The following is a 21,971-nucleotide window of genomic DNA, read 5'->3' as shown; positions in this document are numbered from 1 at the left end:
CAGATGTGTGCAGATGTGCTAAGTTTTGACTTACTTCACGGTTTCTTTGTTTTCATCCGCGGCAAGTTAACGACATGTTTACTTTTAGAACGACGCTTCTGTATTCTCATGAAAATGGGCTGCTGTCCTCGTTTGCCAACTCATTGTCCTGAGTGCTTCATGTTGTTTCTATCGAAAGGAGCCACACTCCGTCTAGAAACAACCCTTGCCACCTGAAGAAAAAGAAAGAAAGAAAGAAAAGACTCAGCATGCATCCCTGTATCTCCTTGTGCCTTTTGTTCCGGGCTTCTCCCTTTTGGCTCGCAAAAGGGGTCACAAGAGACAGCAGAGAATGCCACAAGGAAGAAAAAGAAACGACAGAAAAAGGAGGCAGGAGTTGGGATCCTGGAATCCCTGTCCTTTGACCGACTCTCTTTTTTTACTCTCCCCCTCTGTCTCTCCCTTGTTTGTATCTGTGCGCCAGCTGATATCAAAGACAAACGAAGCACGGAGCACAATACGACTTACTGGCAAACGCCATACGAGCTGCGTGAAAAGGGCGCTGTCCATGAGGCTGATGGGAGTAAGATATCTATCTGCCCACAACACACCCCATTCACGTGGAACCGCGGGTGGCTGACTGGCACGACAAAGTGGACAGCCAAACACAGCCATACGCCAGCATACGACAGAAAAACGACATCGATCATCGGATCAAGCATGATGATCCGTTGTCCAACAAACAGACAAACAGCTCCCTTTCTCGACTCCCTTCCCCTTTTTTTTCTTATTTTTTTGTTCTCTTCTCTTCGTCTTTCCCTCACTTGTTCTCACCGGCAGGGATCATTGAGATGTTTTTACCTAGCTCCTTTGGACAATCTGCCGTTTTGCCTCTTGCCTCGGACTGTCCCAGCCACCTTCTTTTTTTTTCTCTAAACTATCTCCACATCTCCACTCCACCTTGTTCCCGCGCCACGGCGTAATACACGTCGCGCACACATCCGTCAACAAAAAGGTTTGTGTTCTACAGGATTGGACGGACGGGGCCGAACGCACAAAACCGACGAAGAGGAAATACAAGAAAAATCTGCGACATATAACGTGTGTGTCCGTACAACATATTCGTACTCCAAAGGAAGAAAATAGCTTTGCAAAGGGCACAAGGGCATCATCTCAAACGATATCGTAAGGCGGTGTTCGTTTCGGCGCAGCCCAGTCTCCGCCATGGTCCAGGTTCTCTCGTCTGCTTTTCACCTTTCCGCTCAGCACGCATAGTTTTTCCTTGCCAACTTGAACCCGGGGGCTACCTAGCGGCGAGGCTTTCCCGCCCCTCAGTCCTGAGCGATCCGAGAAGATGAGGATCGGGCCAGGCTGGTCCAAAGGAGGTCAGTTGTTCTGGCTGTCCAGGCTGGCCGCCACCGCCACCTAGCCCCCCTCGCTCTTCACCCTGGTCCGGTCGAGACTTGAGAGTAGAGAGAGGGGCTCTGTCAGCCGTTTCATGGCACGCGGCCGCTACAAGCATTCTTCACGATGATTTGACAAAGACTACAAGAAATGGGCAAAGAAAGGGTTCTCGATCCCACCAGAACGGCAAAATCGAAGCGAGAATCAACGGCGAGGCTGTCCATCTGACTGTGTATCTTACATGAACAAAAGCAACATAAACGTTCGCCACACACGACATGCACTGTTCGGGAAGCCGATGGCATATGCACGATTTTGCACCAAAAACGCACTCGAATGCACCACGAATGCACCACGAATGCACCGCCTAGACAAGACCCCCCCGCCACAAAAGCGCCGGCCCGCCGTACATACACTTACAGCGTACAGCCTGTCGACGGGGCCAGGCTCACTGTTCACGACGTGGGAGATCACCTGCGTCTGCAGCGTACATACATACCCGTCCTGCAGCCAGAGATCCCATCCCCCTCCCCCTCCATCCGTCACTCTTTTGCCCCCTCCCCTCCTCCCTCGTCCCCCTTCCCCTCTTGTTTTCCTACTAGTTGTCTGCCTTTTTGCCTCCTGTCGGCAGATAATGCGCATGCTCCATGACGGACCGCAGCGCTTTCGAACAGGGCACAGGGGACCGCGGGGATGATGGGATGCAAGCAGCCCAAATGGGCTTGCATGAGTGGACGAGTGGACTTTTGTTTTCACAGACTTCGTTTTGGAGGTCTATCCATACCAAAGCGCGTGTGCCCGTTTGCAAGCGTAAATGTGTAAACGTATCTTACATAAATCCAACGAGCCGTAAAGTCTACATCGAACGCGAGCAGAGACGACCCTCCACAATGGTTATGTCGTATGAAAAGGGCGACCGACGAAGACCAACAGCCAGCCCTTCGCCTGGAGGTCCTGTGCTCGTCCAGATGTGGACTTCTTGGGGGGTCCCAGTCATCGACAAAACATCCCTCTTCACCAAAAAAAAAGCCCCTGTCTTCCTCGGTCTTTACTGTCACTCCAAGGGTAACATCGTGTGAGAACGAGGGAGGAAGGGAGGACCCTTGTTGCGGTGTTTTTCCTTTTTCCCTTTTTGTTGTTTGTCTCCTTGTCTGTACATGTACGTCAACTCGTCTTTCGTGCATGCCCTTTCCCGTCTTCGTTGGGTCCCGGCCCCTTTCTTCTTCTGGCAAGAGAACGACACGGCCCCTCCCCTCTGATGAGCATTCGGTCGCGGACAAAGGAGGCATGTGCCAATGGACAAAGGAGGCATGTGCAGTGAGGACACGGCAAAAGGCGGGAGAGAGGGAAGAAGACGAGTCGACGGATCAGAAGCCCGACTGGGACAGGGAACGTGAGAGGCAGGGGTCATCGGCCCCCTCCTCCTCCTTCGTCCCTGCGCACTCTGATAGTCCCTCCTCTTTGGATGACGAGCTGATACGATGGTGGTTCTAAACTCGTGCTCGTCGCGTTTGTTGAGCTCATCGCGGGGGCCGGGATATGGGATATGCGGCGCAGACGTTGGAGGTAATTGTATGCCGTATGTCGTGCGTCTTGGCGAGACGAAAGAAGAGAAAGAGTATATGACTGCACAGGAGCCGCCAGAATGTGGCCTGCCTTATGCATATGCGCGCCATGGCTTCAGGGATTTGGGCAAGAACAGGATGGAGATATGCACAACTCCAGAAAGAGGTGATGTGCCAAAAGAAAAGACGATACACCGAAACACAAACGCGCATAAGCAAAAGAACAGACACTTGTGGAAACCGAGCCCTGGCACTGTCTGTAGATATGCGTGCAGATATAGTGCAGACATACGTGCAGACATACGTGCGTGCAAGCATTTGCTTCGTGCATCGTATGGTCGTAGCCAGGTGGACGGCCGGCAAGGAGAGGGGAGGGGATGGGGTGCGCCCCAGCTGGCCTGCGTCCGCTGGCAGCATGCATCCTGTACGTGATCACGGACGGCCCGCATACCAGCGGCATGCAACGACGACGGTGGCAGCACCTTTGTTTGCAGACAAGCGTGAATGTTTGCTTGAAGCAAGTTCAGGCTATCTACCCCCTTGATGTGGCCTTGGGACAAGGCCCAATTGCAGACGTGGTATCCGAGCGTTGATATGAGGTGCTTTCGAAATGCAAATCTCGTGTCAACTTCAACACCTTCGTCGCCTTTAGTTGAATGGTGCCTTTGACAGTACATGTTCCGGATCTCTGCCTGCTTGATTCCGTACAACCGATGTTCAAGGTGCTTTCAAATTCAAGAGACCGGAGTCCAGAGACGAGAGACCAGAGACCAGAAATCAGATTCATTGCCTCCAATTTACGGCTTGACCTTAAGCTGCCACGCATCCCCATGAATATAGGCATATGTGCCCTGGTCAGATATGTACTGCTACTGATCGTCTATACGTAGTTCCATAGCACAAAATTTTGGCATGGAAAGGCGGCGACCAGTCTCACATGGATGTTCGCCACCTCAGATCATCACGACAAATAAAGTGGCAACCGCGTGAAACCATGTTGCTACCTGGTGCAAGCAACAACCAAAACGTTTGCAATCACAGAATAGTCAGCCAGCCATTCATTGCTGGTGTCTCGTGGATCCTGCGGCATGATGGCGTGCATGGCTGATCGTCGGCGGGACGTGGACGGCCATCCGGGACGGCAAGGTGACAAGAGGGCACGCCTGGGCAAAGACTACTGATCCGCGGACAAAGCCTCGAGTAGATGTTTTGGCGCAGGCCAGAAACAATGGTGTGCAAACAGGAGTCACGCGCTAGCCGGTGTCTCGCCATTTTCGGAGTACGGCGTCCGCCTCCCAAATCGGGGCAATGGTGGTTTGGAATCAAGCAGGACAGTCCCACCAAACACCGAGCCAAGTGCCAAGGTCCGGAGAAAAGACGGGGAACGCCATGTGGCCAGCGGCGGGGACAAGCCGTATAAATGCAAGTGAAGGGCACGCATTGAATGAAACGACAAGTATTGGCACGAACACCCCCAACCGAACGGCTCCATCCCATCAATTGCCCAACAATGGCCACCTTTCGAAGCGAATTCGTCGAGACAGGTCAGCCGGGTGTATGCATCCACGTGTCGCTGTCCGAGACGACGTCGCCGGCCCCGTCCGAGTCGGCACCGACCGTGGTCTTTCTGCACTTCTGGGGAGGCTCGACGCGTACCTGGACCAGCGTGCCTGCTCGCGTCGCTGCCGCCGCCGCGGGCTACCGCACGGCCAGCATCGACTTTCGGGGCTGGGGCTTGTCGACAGGCCCCGCGGATGCCGCCGCCTATTCCATCGCGCAGCTCGCCGACGACGTGGTGTCCGTGCTGACCAAACTCAACCTGCAGCGCCGCCGCGTCGTGCTCGTCGGCGTGTCCATGGGGGCCAAGGTCGCGCAGGTGGTGGCCTACCGGCTGATCGCCAAGGACCCAACATCCGTCGCAGCCGTCATCCTGGCGAGTCCCGCCCCGGCCACGGCTCTGCAGCTGCCCAAAGACATGCGGGAACAGCAACTGCATGCCTACGACACGCCCGAATCGGCGTCGTTGGTCGCCCGCAACGTGCTGACGCAAGCGTTCCAAGGCGCCAACGAAGGCAAGCCTTTGCCCGGCTTCGTTGTGGAGGACATGCTGCGGGGCAACCCCCCGGCCCGGGCGGCGTGGCCGGCGTACGCCATGGGCGAGGACGTGACGGCGACGTCCTTGAGCAGCCTGGCCGCGCCGCCGCCACCGGTGCTCGTGCTGGCGGCCGAAATGGACATTGTGGAACCACTGGACCGCGTGAAGTCTGGCGTGCTCGCGTGCATCCCCGGAGCCCGGCTTGAGGTGGTAGCCGGGGCAGGCCACCTGTCGTCCATTGATGCTCCAGAAGCAGTGGCCGACGCCATCGTTCGGTTTGTAAACACGGCAACGAGGCAAGCTGCGGTCTGACTGGGGCAGATAGCACGAGGGCGATGGCGGCATTTGACGTCTTTTTAACCATGCATGTAAAAGAAGCAAGTGGACAGCTCAAACACGTATCCGTGCAAGATGAGTAGAGAACCATTGTACCACACAAATTAATCATTCCATTATTCGACAACTCTCGGGCAAGCATCCATATAGACATCACCGACTGGCTGCTCGGCCGCGGCAACACCTGGTCGATGCGGATGACTGTTGCGCTTGATATATGGTGCTCGTGTACGGCTGGGATTCGGTGGTGCAGAGTCACGGCCGTCTGGCCGACGCAAACATAGACCGAGATGGGATCCATTTTGAGGCATTCGGACTCAGGCACGGACACACTTTTGTGGCCCGGCTGCCGGCGCAGCAGATTTTAGTGACCTCGCTGGCACCATCGCCGAACGCGCCTGAGCCCCGTCCCGGTGCGGCACAATCCAAACTCACATCCATGGCCGGATCGCATCATAGAGCTCGTCTGCGCATCCCTTCTTGTGTAATGAGATGGTCCGTGGCTAGTCACTATGAAAACAACTGTCCAGTCCAAAGCACCGGCATGCTTCGTCATGCTGCCGTACGTAGAGATCTTGTGGACCAGAAGGCGAGCTGGTCGTTGCACGCGGAGCTGATGAAGTCGCCGTCGGGCGGTGCCACCGGTACCGACACCTCGTCTCGTCATCGAGAGGATGGACCATGATGATTGTTTGTTGATGCGGCACATGCCATACCAGTTCCTTGGAACATTAAGCAAAAAAACACTACGAAAGCAGTTCTCCTTCGCTCTTTGATATTATCCCGCAATTCTCTCCTCGACCGCAACGTCTTTTTGTCATGGCAAGAGGGTCTGAAAAGTGCAAGATCACAAGGCTTGCGACGTATTTATTGCATACTCCGCGTATCAAGTCACGACCGGGTGACAGGAAAGCAGAGACCGACAGCGACGATGGATGACTTTGACGGCGGAGAGGACGCCACAACGAGGGGTCCGTTCAACAGCCAAGGCGATGGCTTCGATCTCCTGTGTCTTGCCTGGTCTCAGTTCGTTTCTTTCGTACATTGTTTCCTCCATCCCGCACCAGCAAACACGCTTCCCCGTCTCCCTTTGTGGTCCTCTCGCCCTTCCTGATTTACGCGGCCTGTCTCGCGCCTGCATTAGTGGGTTTCCAGCTGTTGAAGACGCCCTGCGTCGTGGTATGTGCAGTAGTTTTCACGAGTTTGCAGCCCTGACATGGTGTGTGCCTGGTTATGTGTACCACTGCCTCACGAGGATCGCACATGCTTTCTTTTTGAGGCCGTACTTTGCACGTTTTGATGCCTGGTTCGGAATGTGCTGTGCAGCGAGGTCCGCGTTTTGGAATTTGGGAGGGTGTCTGGCCACATCGTATGTTCTCGACGACGTGCCGTTGTACAGCGAGGGACGGCAAACGTGTCATGGTCACGTCCGTAGTCTGTTCCAAAGCTCAACGTCTTCTCGTTTTTCTGCCTCTCACGTCTCAAGGCGGCGACCCCATATTTGTTTCGTCGTGTTCGTGTGTTTGTGTGTTCATGTATTTGCGGAAGCTACGTTGTATGGAAGCGGCAAGCCGCCCACGGGGCGAGAACAAAACCTGCATTCCTTACCCGGCGGGCGACGCGAGGTACTGTACTGCAGATTTTCCATACTCGGTTGGGCTGCTTTGCTTGGTCGTACGAACATATATTGACTTTGTACGCTCGGAAGGAGAAGAAAAGTAGAAAACAAGCTACTGTGAGAAAAACAAACGCGTATCAACGACAAACCTGCACACATAAAAAAAGAAAAACGCCGCTGATGTGAGTTGGCAACGTTATAATCAAGGCGGCAATGATATGAATGACGAAAGCAAACAATATATTGGGACAACTTGCAACTGGTCGTCCCTGGACGGTCAACATTCTATTTACGTATGGGGTTCGCGACTTGATGCACTTTAGCCTGTGAACTTGTTGGCAATTTCCAGCAGATCGCAACCAAGATCTTGCAAGAACCCCTGTGGAGCGGTTGCTATTCGTGTGTTTGTTTGTGTTCAAATGCAATGCTGGAACGCTGGCCATCATCCGCCCTGCGTTGTTCGTCTCGTCGATCTCGAGATTGCCTTGAAATTTTTTAAAGTAATATCAACCTCCCTTATCGCCTTGTGTTTTTTTCCTTGATCCGCTCCCGCTTCCGCATCTCGTCTATCTACTTTCTGGGTCCATCTTTTCCTTTCCAGCCATCCCGTTGCGTTCGTGACGTTGTCTCCCGCGCCCGGGTCGGAATGATCGAATTCGGTTTTTCGACTTGCCGTCAGTCAAGACATTACGGGAGCACGGGAGGTACGCGTTCAACAACGAAAGACGTGCAGAGTGCATAAGCAGAGCGAGAATTCAAGACCATGGACAAGGGCGACGCGTGCAGGAACTCGCAACGGCTGTCCGCATGCAAAACATGCAGGCTCTCGCCGGCGTCTTTGTCACTTATCGTATTGTTTTCCTAACGATCTCACGAAAATGGCACATTAACGGACGAAAACGGCCATGTTGTGATGCCCTCATAAAGGCAACAAAAGCAAAAGGTGGGGTTACTTAAACAGTCAATCTCGTACTTTTGGCTTCCACAAGTTTATTTTTATCCGCTCATTCGCCACCTTGGAAAGGAAAAAGGAAGATCAGGTCGATCACCACAAGAAACACTGTGTCTGTGTGTGTTCTGCCTTGCTGGCCGGCTAGGCTGGGATCTGAGATGAGCAGATCAGTGCACGTTTATCATTTCGTCACCTCTCGCTGGTCAGTCTCGGTAACTTATTGCAACCAACGCCATGGAGTTGCAAATTAAAGATAGAGCAGATGCGACGTATACAACAGCAAGTTTGGACTTCTTTAAAGACTCTGCCCAGGCTTGTCCCTCCTGACATACCGAAATATTGTCAATATCTCGCGTGGCAATGCCCCTGTGCGTGCCACCAGCGCCGCGCGGTTTGGCGAGTGAGACACACACAGACTGTCAATAGCCATTATGCTAAGAGAACACAACAGGGAAGCGACCGAAAGGCCTACAGCTGAAGGGAGCACAGTTCAGACAGCGAGAGCCAAGTCGTCGGCCGTCAGCCGCAAGATTGGTCGCATTCCCTCTCTTTGCTCTCTCAATAACAGGCAACCGTCAGCCGTCAGCTGTCAGCCATTGGATTCATAATTCCCAATCGGGCAAATGCACAATTGTACAATGCGTGGTTCCGCCCCTTGGCCAGAGGTCGACCACGAAATTACACAGCCAATGCCCTTTCATGACGGCTCAATTTACGTGGCGGGTGGAGAGGGGCACTTCATTTGGTAGTAGGACCTCTCAAAGGACCTCCCTTTGGGTTCACGGACGAAAACAGAGAGAGAAACAATACGGGGCAAGGTCTTGGCCACTGGGCTTGAGTTTCGTTCCTTTCCACCTAAAAAGGATGATGTACTCCGTAGAGTGGCAAAGGGTTGCAAAGGCCACGGAAGCAGGGGTGGAGTCCAGGGTCGCAAAAGAGGATGGGGACCCTTGTAGACCCACACTGTGCTGTTCTTGCCTCTTGACGCTCGACGCCAACGGTTGGATGTAAATTGTGTACTACTTCTGGTCACCAAAATGCATTGAAATCACATGTACCTGGGGCTGCGCAAGGCCCGTGCTCCATGCTCCGTATGGATTCTGCGTGCCTCCCCCTACGATTACTGTGCACTGGGGGTTGTTTCGCTAAAATGTCGAGACCTGGCACTCAATTTGACTGGCATCCTCAACAACTGCTGTCCAGCGCGTTTCTGTCTCCAGACCTTCGATGCCCTGTATTTTCCTTTTCTCGCCTTACCCCTGGCCTAGGCCTAGTCTGTTTCTTACCATGCGCTAAAAAAACGACTTTCGTCGTGCCCCTGGTGCGCGGTTTCCCCTTTGTGCTGGCCTGCGAGTCGTTCCTTCTCTTTAACATCGCCACCATCGACGGTCGCACTCACTAAAAGCGGCTCGCATGGTGGAATCCGCATTTAGGCCGTCGCGTGTCGTGTCTTTGTGCCTTTGTGACCCCAACCGACATCGCGAGGTTTCCAACGCAGTTTCCCCCCTTATGCTGCATTCCTATCATCGCGTTCGCTCCTGCTACGTGTAGCTTTTTTTGATCCTTGGGTGCACTGCGCTGGACTGCAACGCAAACCCCTGTCTGGTCACAGCGCCCAGCAGCTGTTCCTGGCCTGTCGTGACCCCTGTGTGGTCCACCGAAATATGCACTTCTCGCTCTTGCTCGCTCCAAGGACAATAAAGTCTTGCTGAATTGCAGATACACTGTAGAAACCCAGTCTTCTTCAGTGTATGTCCCCCTTCGTCACGCCTTCCGCTTTTGCTCCTACCGTTCTTTCCTCTTTTTGCTCCCCCTCCCGTACTTTTGTTGCCTCGCGCTTTCCCGCCCACGCCCCTCTTCTCACCTTATCCACATCTTTACTAATTCGTACACGCCCCATCCCTTGCACTCTGCGGTCCCTCCTTCCGTCTTTCTGCCTTTGTCGTCCCTGTCTCGCCATCGACCTTCGTATCTGGCCCACACCCTCCTTCCCCATCGTAATTCTTCAGAGGATTCTCTTTCCTCATTTCGCCCATCCTCCTTTTCTGTCCAACGACCAGTCGTCTCACCTTTTCCTCTTCCCTCTCTTTTTCCACAGGAAACAAAACAAAGGCGCACATCACCACCGGACCTTTTTTGTTCTTCACACGATCTTTCTGTTGGAATCAAACCCATTTACGTCTTTGATGATCGTGATGGGCTTTTGACAACATTACCTCTTCCGTCCAACACACACCCGCCTTTTCTTTCTCTTCTTCTTCCAACACCCCCTTTTCCTTCGTCCGCTTTTTGTTAATCTGAGCTAGTCTCGCCTTCCACTCGTTCGTTTCTTTGCTCCCGCTGCATTGCGCTCTTCACTGGCTCGATTTCTTTTCTTTTTTCTTCTTTTTTTTCGTCGCTTCGAAGCCTCGTCTTCACGTCTCTTCGCTTATCACGTCTTGCCTTTCGAACCGCCTTTCAGTTTTCAAATACGCGTCCCTCTCGTTTTCTACGCCACCGCGTCCAACGTCTTCTTCATCTTCACGATTGCATACGAATACTGCGCCTCCTTTTGTACTTCCCTTCGCTACCGTCAAATACGAGCTTGCGTCTCTTTCGCGAACACTCGGACGCCAACCTCAGCAATACGAACTGAACAGAGAGCAGGCCCCTCACTTCTCCCTCCTTTCGCCTGCCCTTCGAACCGATCCATCTCAACACCTCTTGTCGATCTAGGATACTGTTCATTTCGCGTCGATTTCATTTTTTTCTCTTTCGAGCGTACTTCGGTCTTCCTCCGACCGCAATACATTCAAATCTTCTTAGTCGATCACAATGGATCTTTTCGGCAGAACACCCACAGTGACGTCGGAGCAAGAGCCAGCAGGTCCGTTTTACTTCCGACGACGTTGCTGGAACCATACCGAAATACTAACATCTTGTTGCTTTCCTAGCCGTTTCAAACGTCTTTGCAAGACAAACCACCTGTGCATCATGTCCCGAGGTAGCACCAACCTGCCCTAGCTGTCCAGCAGGACAGAGCTGCCAGGTGACAGCGCCTCTGACATGCACGGAGTGCCCCAGGAGCTACTGTGCCGCCGACATATCCACACCGACTGCGAGTCCGAAATCGGGCTCCTCTCCCAGTACCGGTGCCATTGCCGGCGGTGTCGTCGGTGGTGTCGCCGTCATTGCCATCGTGACCTACCTCGTCTGGCGATTCTGTATCAAGGCCAAGAGACAGCAGATCTCCAAGGCCGAGGAGGACGGCCAGATTGACCGATCCATCGAGGCCGAAGACTCGTTCAACGCCCGCCGCAACCAACGTGCCTCGACGCACACCGTCCACTCAATTGCTTCGACCGTCCTCACACGGGCATCAAACATCATCCAGATCGCGTACATTCCGGGTGTTATGAACCGCCCCTCGCCAACCTCGCCGACTGTTCTCGTCCCGCCCGTCCCGCCCATCCCCATAGCAATTTCGAACTCGTCGCAGGCTAGCACGCCCGCTGGCACTGAAGAGCAGCACTTCTTCGTTCCTGGCGACCTTCGTGACTCGACCTACTCTGGCTACTCTGGCTTCACCGACCGGACGTCGTACGCGCGGACGTCGTACGCCCCACGCTCCAGCATCGCCTCGACCATCTACGGAAAGAACGCCGTGATAGTGCCGCCACCCCAGACCGGCATGAGAATCAAGCCAACTATGGTGAACCTCAAGTCGCCGAGCAATCTTGGCCCGAACGGCTTCGTCGCCCCGCCCGTGCCCAGTGTCGACTACGAGAAGTATAAAGGCGCTGCCAACACCAACGGCAGCAACCTCCGGCCTGTTAGCGCTGCCAACAGCACGTTCAGTGTCGGCTCCACCTTCCTCAACAATGCCAGTGCAGCCACCGCCATGCCAGCGCGCCCCGTTGTTGTCCGCGTTGGAAACGGTCCTAAGAAGCCGTCGAGCTCAGGCAGCGGTGCTGCTGCAGGCGGCGTGGCCGCCACCACTTCTGAAACCGAGATTCTTCCCACTCACCAGGAGGCCAGAGAAAGCGTTTCTTTGATCTCTCCTGTCCGGGAACGCTTCTCGACCTCAACGGCAACCTCGACCAAGACAGGCCACGAGTCAAAGGCCGTGACCATCATTGAAGACTCTCCTACCCCCGACCAAGGCCCCTTCTCTGACCCTCCCGCATCACCAAGTGGCTCCAGCCGAACTGGCCGTAGCCTGAGCGCCGTCATTGAAGAGGCCACAAGGCGTGCGTCTCAAAGGGTCACCACCGCCACATCTGTGGAGCGTGGACGGAGTCCCTTTGGTGACGAGAACGCGACGCATGACATCTAAAAGCCTTTACGTCGACGTGGCAGAGGTTACAGGCGTCAACATTTAGCGTCGGCCCCGATCTTATGTACAAAGAATTATATTGAGGTCGAGAGGTGATAGAGATACCCCGTGAGGTAAACATGTGCTCGCGTCTTGTTCTTTTTTGGTTCTAGGATTTACGGATATATGGTGCAACTACTTTTTTTACATGGGATGGCCAGTTTCTGTTTCTGTTTCCTCGTTGTTTTTATATCTATCTTCCTTTCTTCGTCACCCCCTTGTATCCCAAACTGGTGACACAAATTCGGGTTTCTTCCTTTTTTCACCCCCATCATACTTTCTTCAACACCTTTCCCACCAGGTAAAGAGATCTATATCACACATGTCGATGACGAGAGGCTGTCACGAGGTCATCGACGAACAGAAGTCCATCCTCTGCAGCCTGCTCACGTCGACATTTTAGAGCGTGGATATGAGGTTTTGTTTGTGGAAATCGAAATGACACAATTTCTGCAATTCCTGTTTCTTTTGATGTTTGCCGGGTGTGAATGTCCTCGGTTGTAATTTGTATCTATGCACATGTTCGTTGCATATAGCAGTGGGTGATGCGATCCAATTGCAGCGGCCTCGCCGCGACAGGTATATGGATATGCTCAGCCTCGCATCCGTTCATGCAAAGACTGACGCTTCGGTCAAGAAAGTAGAAAAGGAAGGACAGCTTCTGTGGATGTTGCTGCATCGCCGCGATTCCGTGAAGGCGCCCACGTGCGTTTGTGTAACGAGTTTATTCGTATGCCGCACCGGCTAGACCTTACCCCTTCCCTCTCTTGCTGCCCCGTAGTTCCTCACCGACGGCTCGTCCCTTCCCAGGCCGGCACCGACGGAACAACGGAAGTCTAGCTGGTTAGAAAAAGTAGTTGAGAACACGGTTTCGAGACACATAGGTCAGGAACAACCACCACCCACGGCTATCCAACTAAGCAGGTGATTTTTTAAGTTTAAGGAAAGTTCCCATGCGTGGGGGCAGCACATCCCCATCTGAAAAACCTATCTATTTTCCTTCTCCCCTCCTCCAGTTGGTATCGAGCGCCTTACACCCTCCTGGCAACGTGATATGCCCAAAACAGCATCGGAGTCGCCCGACCGCATGCCCTGTCAAGCTCAAAGGGAGGAAGCGGTGAGCGTGGGGTGGTGGACTTGACCATCATACGAGCGTTTGGTCACCGGGAGAGAACTCTCGAGGGGCCACATATGGAAAATCGTTGCGTCTTTGTTCACCGCCATGTTTCTTGTCGCACTCTCCGCATCGACACTCCCGCCCGTGGCTTCACTGTGATACAAGGGCAGTACTACCCAGGATACACGCGAGTAGAGGAACAAATGAAAAGAAACAAACAAAATGCGTCCCTCCTTTTGCGCTCGACATAATACAACGTAACACTTTTTTTCCCCTCGTTTCTTGGAGTCTTTCTAGAGCGTAACGAAGAGCCGGTGACGCACATGTCCAGATTTGTGGGATGTTAGAATGGACCCCCCAAGTTCACTCCCACCTGATATGTTTCTTTTATTTTTATTTTTTGTGGCTACCCCCACGGTTTTAATTCAGAGTGGATTTCCTGTGCTTGCATCCAACGGTTGCGGATCGTGCTCGGGGCTACGGCACTGAGTTTGTTTTTACTTCTTTGTTCTCCTGCCTTTTCCCCCATCACAGTCGGATAACGTCTTTCCAGCAGGCGTGACGCAAACGAGAGACGACCGAAGAACGGAGCAGAAAACACATGTCCTGCTCAGATAGGTGCGTCGATCAGTACGCATGATAAATGGAAAATGCTTGCCTCCGGCATAACGAAGGACCGAAAACGGATGGGGTCGAGCGTATGAGAAAGGCGTAGGCCGGGCGCGCATCTGGCCGTGGCTTTCTTTGTCCACGGGTCGGCATCGACATCTTTTTGCCTGCTAGCCCGGCTAGCCTGGCCTTCACCTCCTGCTGATAGCGGTCTCTTACTTTCCTCTGTGGGGTTTCTGCTGTACGAAGTACTGATCGACCGCTTTCCAGTCTCTAGCTGTGTCTGTTCCCGTCTGTGTCCTCGGTGTTCCAACAGCTGTCCCAACAGCTGTTCCAACAGCAATGCCCGTCACGCAAGGAAGGAGGTTCGCGTTCGCTCCCGGCCAATTACGATGTTGGATTGATTTTGTTACTACGGAAAGCAACCATTGGGTTGAGGCGTGAGCAGCTTGTGTGATTTTGAAAGAGACATTGCGAAGTCTCATTTTAAAATCTGTTGCCCAGATTTCTTTCATTCCAGCTTCCACGGCGTTCAACCAATGAGATGCTAGAAACACGGTCAGGACTCTGATATTATCATCCCATGTCACCAAGAGCGTCAGCCAACGAGGCTCTCCAAAGGGCCAAAAGTCAATTTTTCTTAAAAAAAAAAACCCCACAGGATGGCGCATATCTCTTCGACCCTTCACAAATTGGAAGTAAATACGAGGGTCAGTCACAACAGGCGGCTAGCCTTGAAGGTGTAATACTACAAAGGTTGAACCTTGATGGAAAGAGCATGGACGGTGAGTACAATAGACACGCTCTTTTCTTTGGGCGTGCGGATGCGGAGCTCTCCGCACCGGGTATGGGCTGCAATGCCTGACGTGGTGAGTGCCGGCGTGCCTGCCGCCATTGGCAACAACGACCAAAACAGAAAGGAGACTACCACCTGGCCGTGATAGGGAATTAAAAGTTCTCCATGGGATGGCAGGGTATGCCGAATGAGGTAGCTGTTTGGCAAATTTTGCTCGAGAAAGGGGAGGGTAACTTTTCTTTTATTCTTTTTAAAATTTTCTGGGACGAAAAGGTGGCTGGGGACAGCAGATATGCGTGGATGTTAGTAGAAAAGAGTACGGAGTATCTTACTTCGTAGAATTGTGATTTTGTCACCTTGCAACATTTCATATATCCACTGTCAGTTAGATTTGAGAGGTACAACCAGTCGGAAACTCTCCGTTTTGGGTCTTTTTGTGGGCGGCGCGTTTGAGTAAAGGGGTAATCGAGGAAAAAGAATGGAGGATAGTGGATAGGGTAGAGAGAAAGGGCTGGTGATACGAAATATGCAGTGGCCATTTTGGGCGAAGAAAGAAAATTGCTTTATCTGTACGGTGCTAGTCCTCTCATGGTAGATGTACGGAGCAATACGGAATGAGTTTGAATCACATAAGCCTCTGGCGAAGGAGAGGATGCGAGGAACACGGGAGGGCAGGAACGGCGCCAGCGACAAGATGTGTCAAGAAGGTGAGCGACGAAGCTGCAGTTCGTTTTGGCGTGCAGGTTTAGCAAAGGTGGTGGAATGCATGGTGGCCTGCGAATGTAACTGTGGCTCCCTTGGCTGAGCCACAAATACCTCCTTGCAGGTTTGCTGGACGAAACACTCAAAGGGCAAAATGGAGAAAATGATGACCTGAACAGGGCGACGGCAAGCGGTCCTGCCCACCATCACCGCCCCGGGCAAGGAAAGTGCCGATTAGCGGGCCCTGAGTTTTGTTTTCCTTGATACTGTGTCATACACTGTATCATGCACTGTTTCAACATCTGCTTCGCATGGCCAAGTCACTACGAATCGTACGTCCGCAAGACGAAGAAACAACTTGCTTTTTTTTGGGTCGCTTAGAAAATGCTTCTGCTTGCATTTTCCAATGGCGGTACGTTATGGACGTACATGGAAATTCCATGCTCTCATTCGCCGATGAAAATATCTGAGCAAATAGTCCGTATGTGTTCTCATTCTCTGGCTACACTGTGCACATTATGTGATGAATGCATTTCGCGTACCTGTCGTCTGGCGTCTTCATCTTTTTTGTTCCTGCACGTTCCTTGGCTAATCGTGTCTCGACGGGCCTATCTTCCATACAGACACTATGCAACAAAGGGCAGGCCAGGCCAAACGGGTCAAAGAGCAAAATATAAATATAAATATAAATATAAATAATACGTCGCAGTTGGAGAGCCGAAAAGTCGTCAACTTTTACCGCCTGGGCAAGGAGTCCGGTTCTCTGTTAGCCGGCTGAGTTTGCAGGACACCTCTGCTGTACAGAGTTCAGCGGCTTTGACCTCTCTTTGGTCAGACTCTTGGCCGATCGCATCGTCCTGGCGTCTGGTGCAAAACGGTGTCGTTGTGATCTGATGGCTTACGTCTGTCAGAGCAGGTGATCGTCAAACACACGTGAGATGTAAATCATGAGACAAGATCGAGAGGGACAGTGGCAGCTGGAGAATGACAAATTGGGGCCGGCGGATTGGATTTTTGGTGGTTCGAAAAACATTTCGAGGGCTCGCAAAGTGGAAGCAAAAAGCCACAAAAATGCTTACACCACATTGGCTGCCAGGAAGCCAACCGCACCACCCTTGCACCACTTGCAGAGCTTGTGAGCTTGTGAGCTTGTGCACAGACCAATCCCAAACCACACCCCGCCTTGTCGGTTTTTAGCGTCCAAGCTTGCTTGTTTGGCGTCGTGCGCATGCACCTGGTCGGTGTCCACTCTGTCTCGTTGCCACCTGCAAAGGGATTCTACCTGAGGCATCTGAGGATGAGAAGAGCTGTCTACTCAGCCGAAAGCACCTTTTTGGTATGATATGCGTGCCAAAAGGAGGGAGCTGCGTTTTGCTCAGTTGGGGTTGACGTACAGTCCCAAAAGGGGAACTGCACGATGCAAAGGCATACTGGGGAGAAAGGCTGCTTGTTGTTTGTTGGATATTGTTGTCTCCTCTTGGAACGTCGTTTTACTCTCCTCCTTTACTAGTCAGCTGGTTTACCCTACGAACAGAGGGCACCTGTCTTTGCCAGACACGCCAGGCATTTTCGATATCAAGGGGCGGCACTCTCGGTCCTCTGCCGTGGCTGCTTTGTTCGTGTGTCCCACAGAGCTCTCAACTATAGGTTATCTAGTGTATAGAACTTGTAAGTTGGCACCTCGTTTCGAAAACCCAAACAAAAGGTAACAGCGTGGGAAAAGAATCAAGGACGGCCAATGCAGACGACGGCCTACAAAGTGGACCTCTTGGACCGCCGATCGAGAACGGGGTTGGTGTGCTGAGCGGCAGGACGACGCACGACCAAATCGACGAAAGTGTAGATGACGCTTTGGCGTAGGCTGGGAACATCTTGCACAAACCTCTCACGTATTGGCGGCTTAATCCGACCGCGCACCGCTGTGTCTCCCGTACCACGAACAAACGTGGCAATCGTAAATAAAAGGGGAGGGAGATATCACACACAACAGCGACGAACCTACGAGAACACGGCAGGGCGAAAGAACAAGGAAAAGAAAAAGAAAATATAACACACGAAAGCTGCCCCTTGGATCCAGTCGCAAACTGTTCTTAGATGTTCAACGGATTTACTTTTAACCACCAACTTACCATCGTCTCCAACGTCCCCCCCCAGCATCCCCTTACCAATCTCAATCCATAACAAACAGAAGCCGGTGTAATCAAAGAGCCGATGTACGAAATACTACGTACGGCGCTCGTCGCTCTTATTACCCATCCTAACCCATCTCTGCTCCCTTTTCGTGTATCTCGCTCGTGTTACTCTTTCCTTGCCTCCCTTGGCATCCGCGGCTCTTTGTGGAATCAGCTCTCCATACTATTCCCGCCGGGTCGTCTTACTGGCAGCATGGGAGACTCTTTCCTAGCAGGAGATGTAGACTATCAGTGGCGTTGGACGAGGAAAGCGGCGGGTGTGCAGTTGTCTCAATTTACACACCACCTTACAATGTCATGCTATAAGCGTCTGATGTCAAGAACTTGCACCGCCAGCATGATCACAAGGCTGTCGCTTGTTTGTTCAAGCTCGTGGCAGCTTTTGTCAGATAACCCCTACCCTTCGCGCCTTGTCAATTGTAATCAACAGCCTCTTCTGGTCGGCGACTACAACACCAAAAGCTCCTGTTTGGCTCATGTATGAATAGCGGAGGGGCGAAAGTCTTGCCGACAGTCGACTTTTTATGTGGGCGGCCGCCCGCTAGCTGTTGGCCTCAGCTCAAGTTAGCCCAGGTTCGCACACATTAGCACACGACCCCCGGCTGGGGCGGGCTCCGCTGGCGGCTGTGCCATCTTTGCCGCAGTATTACGCTCTCCGTGCTGGCTCGTTCAGTGTTTGGCTGGGTTTGCTGTTGCCCGCCAACAAAGTGGATTAGAGGCGCATTTTGGTCAAACGACAGGGCCCAAACACTGGCCCTTCTTTCGGCTGGCATGGGCCGCTTTTACGCCTTGAAGCAAACGCCCCCTTTTTTTTTTTCGCAATACAGCCCCACTGTGTACTCACGTCGTCATACTTTGCATGTACTGAGTATGGGGTGGTGAAGCTCAGCAGCTCCGGCACAAGTAGTGCGACTATCACAAGTGCACCGGCAGAAAGAGTGTGCAGGAGCAGCTGCTTCCTCGCCTATCCCCTCTCTTTCGAGAAAGGACAGCATCAGAGGCATTAGTCGCAAGTGCCTTCATGGTTTGTAGGATAACAGGTCGAGGTGACATGCAACGCGAGACAGACCTTGCCATCTTTTTCGGGATCCCTGTAGAGAGCCCTGTCTTGGCTCAGGCCAGGGCCTGATCTGGCCCTGCCCGCAGTCGCCCTTTTCGCCATGCTTTGCATTCCCAGTGCCCTGTAATACTGGGCCACCCAACGCCACTTCGTGCCTGGAAGCTCTTGACCGCGCGCTGACGAAGCCCTGCTTCCGGTATCATGTTATCCTCAGCAATCCCTTTTCAAAGCTTTTCTGGTTCTCATTGACTCCTCGAGCTTCCTGCTTCCGGTGAATGCGCCAGGAATACGACCAGGATACAAAATGCGTGTTGCGTCTTAGTCACCGCCTTCTGCGCCTGCTTCTTGCGCCGTGTCTTTGGCGGCCAGCACGTCTCATTGAGATCGGCTTTGATAGTGGCCATTCGTATCTTACCTTCCCGCGCAGTCTCTGAAATACTCTCCCCCCGTTCTTGCCTGTTTGACTGGTGGACTTGCGCATTTGAGTGATCGTGCTTTCCCTAGCTTGTGGTGTTGACCCCAGCTCCTTCCCGGCTCATTCTCTTCTCAAAGTCGCTCTTGCACTTTATTTCCGTCCCCTCCCCCCCAAGACAGTCCTCTGTTTTTGCGCCTTTGTTTTGTGATTTAGTTGTATTTGACTTGCGCTTGCCTCACTCGGACGGGAACCACAGAGTAAGGAAGAAAGCTCAGATCCGCTAGCCGTCATCACAGCTCCTTTCTCTCCGCTACTTTCCTCCCACTCAACCGGCAACGACTCCTAGTCCCTTTTCCTGTTGTATCTTACATCTTCTTTCCTCCCTCTCTCACCAGGCCCCCCGTTCTCCTCTTCCCTTCTGTTCGTTTGGCTGCCAAATATCACAGCCTTGTGCAACAACGGCAGTCGAGAGCTTTCCATCGCCACCCGTCAACCTTGTATACATACGGCTTCCGCCCCGTCTCCTCCTCAGTCTCTGGTCCTCCCATTCTCCTCTCCATCCTCTAATCCTCGTTACCTCGAGAACCCCGGGCCCCCTCGCCCGTCACGAACCCCGTGGGCATTCACCTTCTGGGCAGTCAAACTGCGCCCTCAACGGTCTGCGCTCGCCTCGCTATTCGGCTCCTAAGCGTCGAGCACCCAACGTCGACTCGGGAATCCTGAATATCAATCCTTCCATCGGCAGCTCCGTGAGAAAATCCACATACCAGACCGAGCTTTCGAGGTCGACTGTGGTCTGCAGCACAAACGAACGCTTCTGTGCATACCACACAAAAGAACGCATCACCCCAGTCCGCCTGCTTAGCTGCCCTAATCCCGCTTGCCGCGTTTACTGGGACCTCCATCCTGGGAAATTCTAGAGCTACGACGTGCTAGCCTCCTCGCCTCTTTCAACCCCTCCGCTAAAAAGAGCACAAAAAGCATACTTAGTTCCTCTAGTTCGTCTTTGCTCTTCAAAGTACACTCGCCCACACAGCAAACCTAAAACGAAAAGGCCCAAGACCTCTCGGAAAGTACACTATTAGTGCGACAAAGCTCCTTCAAAGCCGCCAAATCACCCAAACCAGATCATCCCGCGCCCCCCTTGCCTGCCAGTGCCAGCAACAACACTGTTAGCCTGCTGTAGCTACGCGAACATCTCTAATCTATTGTTATTCCATCTCCGACGGCGGCCTCGACCAATCTCTTCAGTCGAAACACCCCTCTTCTCGCTCTGCCCTCCCCACATTCCTACTGTTTTTGCTTGTCCCCCATTCACCTTTCGCGCCTCTTTTCCTTCCCAGACCTTCATCCTCCTTAACCCCCGAAAAGCCTCGAGTTCGACATCGTCTTCAGCTTCCACCCGAATCACTCAAAGCACGACACGGCCTCGATTCTCCCCCTTCCTTCAGACAACAACACTCCCGCATTCGCATTCGCATCCGATCCGGTCGTCGTTCGGCGACACCTCTCTCATCACACAATGGCGAACAAAATGGTGCTCTATAAGCTGGTGGTACTAGGAGACGGTGGTGTGGGAAAAACAGCACTGACCATCCAATTATGCTTGCAACACTTCGTCGAGACTGTAAGTTCGCGATGCAACGCTTTCCTAAAGCTTATTCGTAGCCTATCTCTGCTCTTGTCTCATTTCTTTGCTTCTCCATTTCCCCATTCGTTGTGCACAATCCTGGCGCTTCCTCGATTGGTCTTGCCAAGTATCATCTACCTCGCGTGCCAAATCGCATCGAAGCTCTGAGACGCAAGCGAGCAGTGCTGCACATTTTCTGAACCTCCACGTTCCCCGTTTCCGTTCCCATTCGCACCACGTCCCTTATTGGCACCGCATTGTCCACTTGCAATTGTATCTACTGCCAACGCCCCTTCCTCCTCCTCATCTTGACTCTTGTTACTCAAATACTATTACGTCTAATTGGCGGCTCTGTGCCTCGAGAAAACTGTCTCGATCTTGAAGCTACCTTCTACAACACATCTCAGCCTTCTCTCCGAACCCTCGTCCTGGCGCGCTCGAACCACAGTATGGCACCTGCGCCGCCTTTTACTACCCGATCCAAGTAACTGATCTCACTTACATCTGCATGGGAATACCAGGCTAACGCTGTGCTTTCTTCGCCTCCCAATAGTACGATCCCACAATTGAAGACTCGTACCGGAAGCAGGTCGTCATTGATGGCCAGGCATGCATGCTCGAGGTTCTCGATACAGCTGGCCAGGAGGAATACACAGCGCTACGCGATCAATGGATCCGAGATGGCGAAGGCTTTGTGCTCGTATACAGCATCTCGTCGCGCTCGTCGTTCTCGCGTATCAAACGTTTCCACCACCAAATCCAGCGGGTCAAAGAGTCAACAGCCTCTTCGCCGTCATACCCTGGCTCGCCACTGGCCGCCGCTAATTCCCAGGCACCCGTACCTGTCATGCTCGTCGGCAACAAGAGCGATCGTGTGACCGAGCGCGAAGTGTCGACCCAGGAAGGTCATGCGTTGGCCCGCGAGCTGGGCTGTGAGTTCGTCGAGGCATCAGCTAAAAACTGCATTAACGTCGAAAAGGCCTTTTACGACGTCGTCCGCATACTGCGCCGGCAGCGCCAGCAGGCATCGCGCCCTGTTGCTCCCTCGAGCGGCACCCGTCGCCCAGCAGGTGGCGAGAGCAGCTCTCGTCGGACGGATTCAGAACGCTACCGGAGATCCAAGAGCAACCGTTGCGTTATCTTATAG

At 53.0% G+C, this 21,971-nt stretch overlaps 3 protein-coding genes across 3 annotated transcripts; all 3 read left to right on the top strand.

Moving 5' to 3' along the window:
* Window positions 1–4,458: 4,458 nt before the first annotated feature.
* Window positions 4,459–5,355, top strand: SPBR_03115 (uncharacterized protein; the record flags this gene model as incomplete). Its single annotated transcript, XM_040761418.1, has 1 exon — window positions 4,459–5,355. The coding sequence occupies one exon, from the start codon at window positions 4,459–4,461 to the stop codon at window positions 5,353–5,355; it is 897 nt and encodes a 298-aa protein (XP_040621081.1).
* A 5,408-nt stretch (window positions 5,356–10,763) lies between these two features.
* Window positions 10,764–12,264, top strand: SPBR_02752 (opy2-like protein; the record flags this gene model as incomplete). Its single annotated transcript, XM_040761055.1, has 2 exons — window positions 10,764–10,815; window positions 10,961–12,264. The coding sequence occupies 2 exons, from the start codon at window positions 10,764–10,766 to the stop codon at window positions 12,262–12,264; spliced, it is 1,356 nt and encodes a 451-aa protein (XP_040621080.1).
* A 9,173-nt stretch (window positions 12,265–21,437) lies between these two features.
* SPBR_03297 (Ras family, other) lies at window positions 21,438–21,971 on the top strand (the record flags this gene model as incomplete). The annotated part of the gene is made up of 1 exon (XM_040761600.1): window positions 21,438–21,971. The coding sequence occupies one exon, from the start codon at window positions 21,438–21,440 to the stop codon at window positions 21,969–21,971; it is 534 nt and encodes a 177-aa protein (XP_040621079.1).

The sequence above is a fragment of the Sporothrix brasiliensis genome, assembly GCF_000820605.1.
Source record: "Sporothrix brasiliensis 5110 chromosome Unknown Cont17, whole genome shotgun sequence".
NCBI lineage: Eukaryota > Fungi > Ascomycota > Sordariomycetes > Ophiostomatales > Ophiostomataceae > Sporothrix > Sporothrix brasiliensis.
This window is presented reverse-complemented; position numbering and strand designations above follow the sequence as displayed.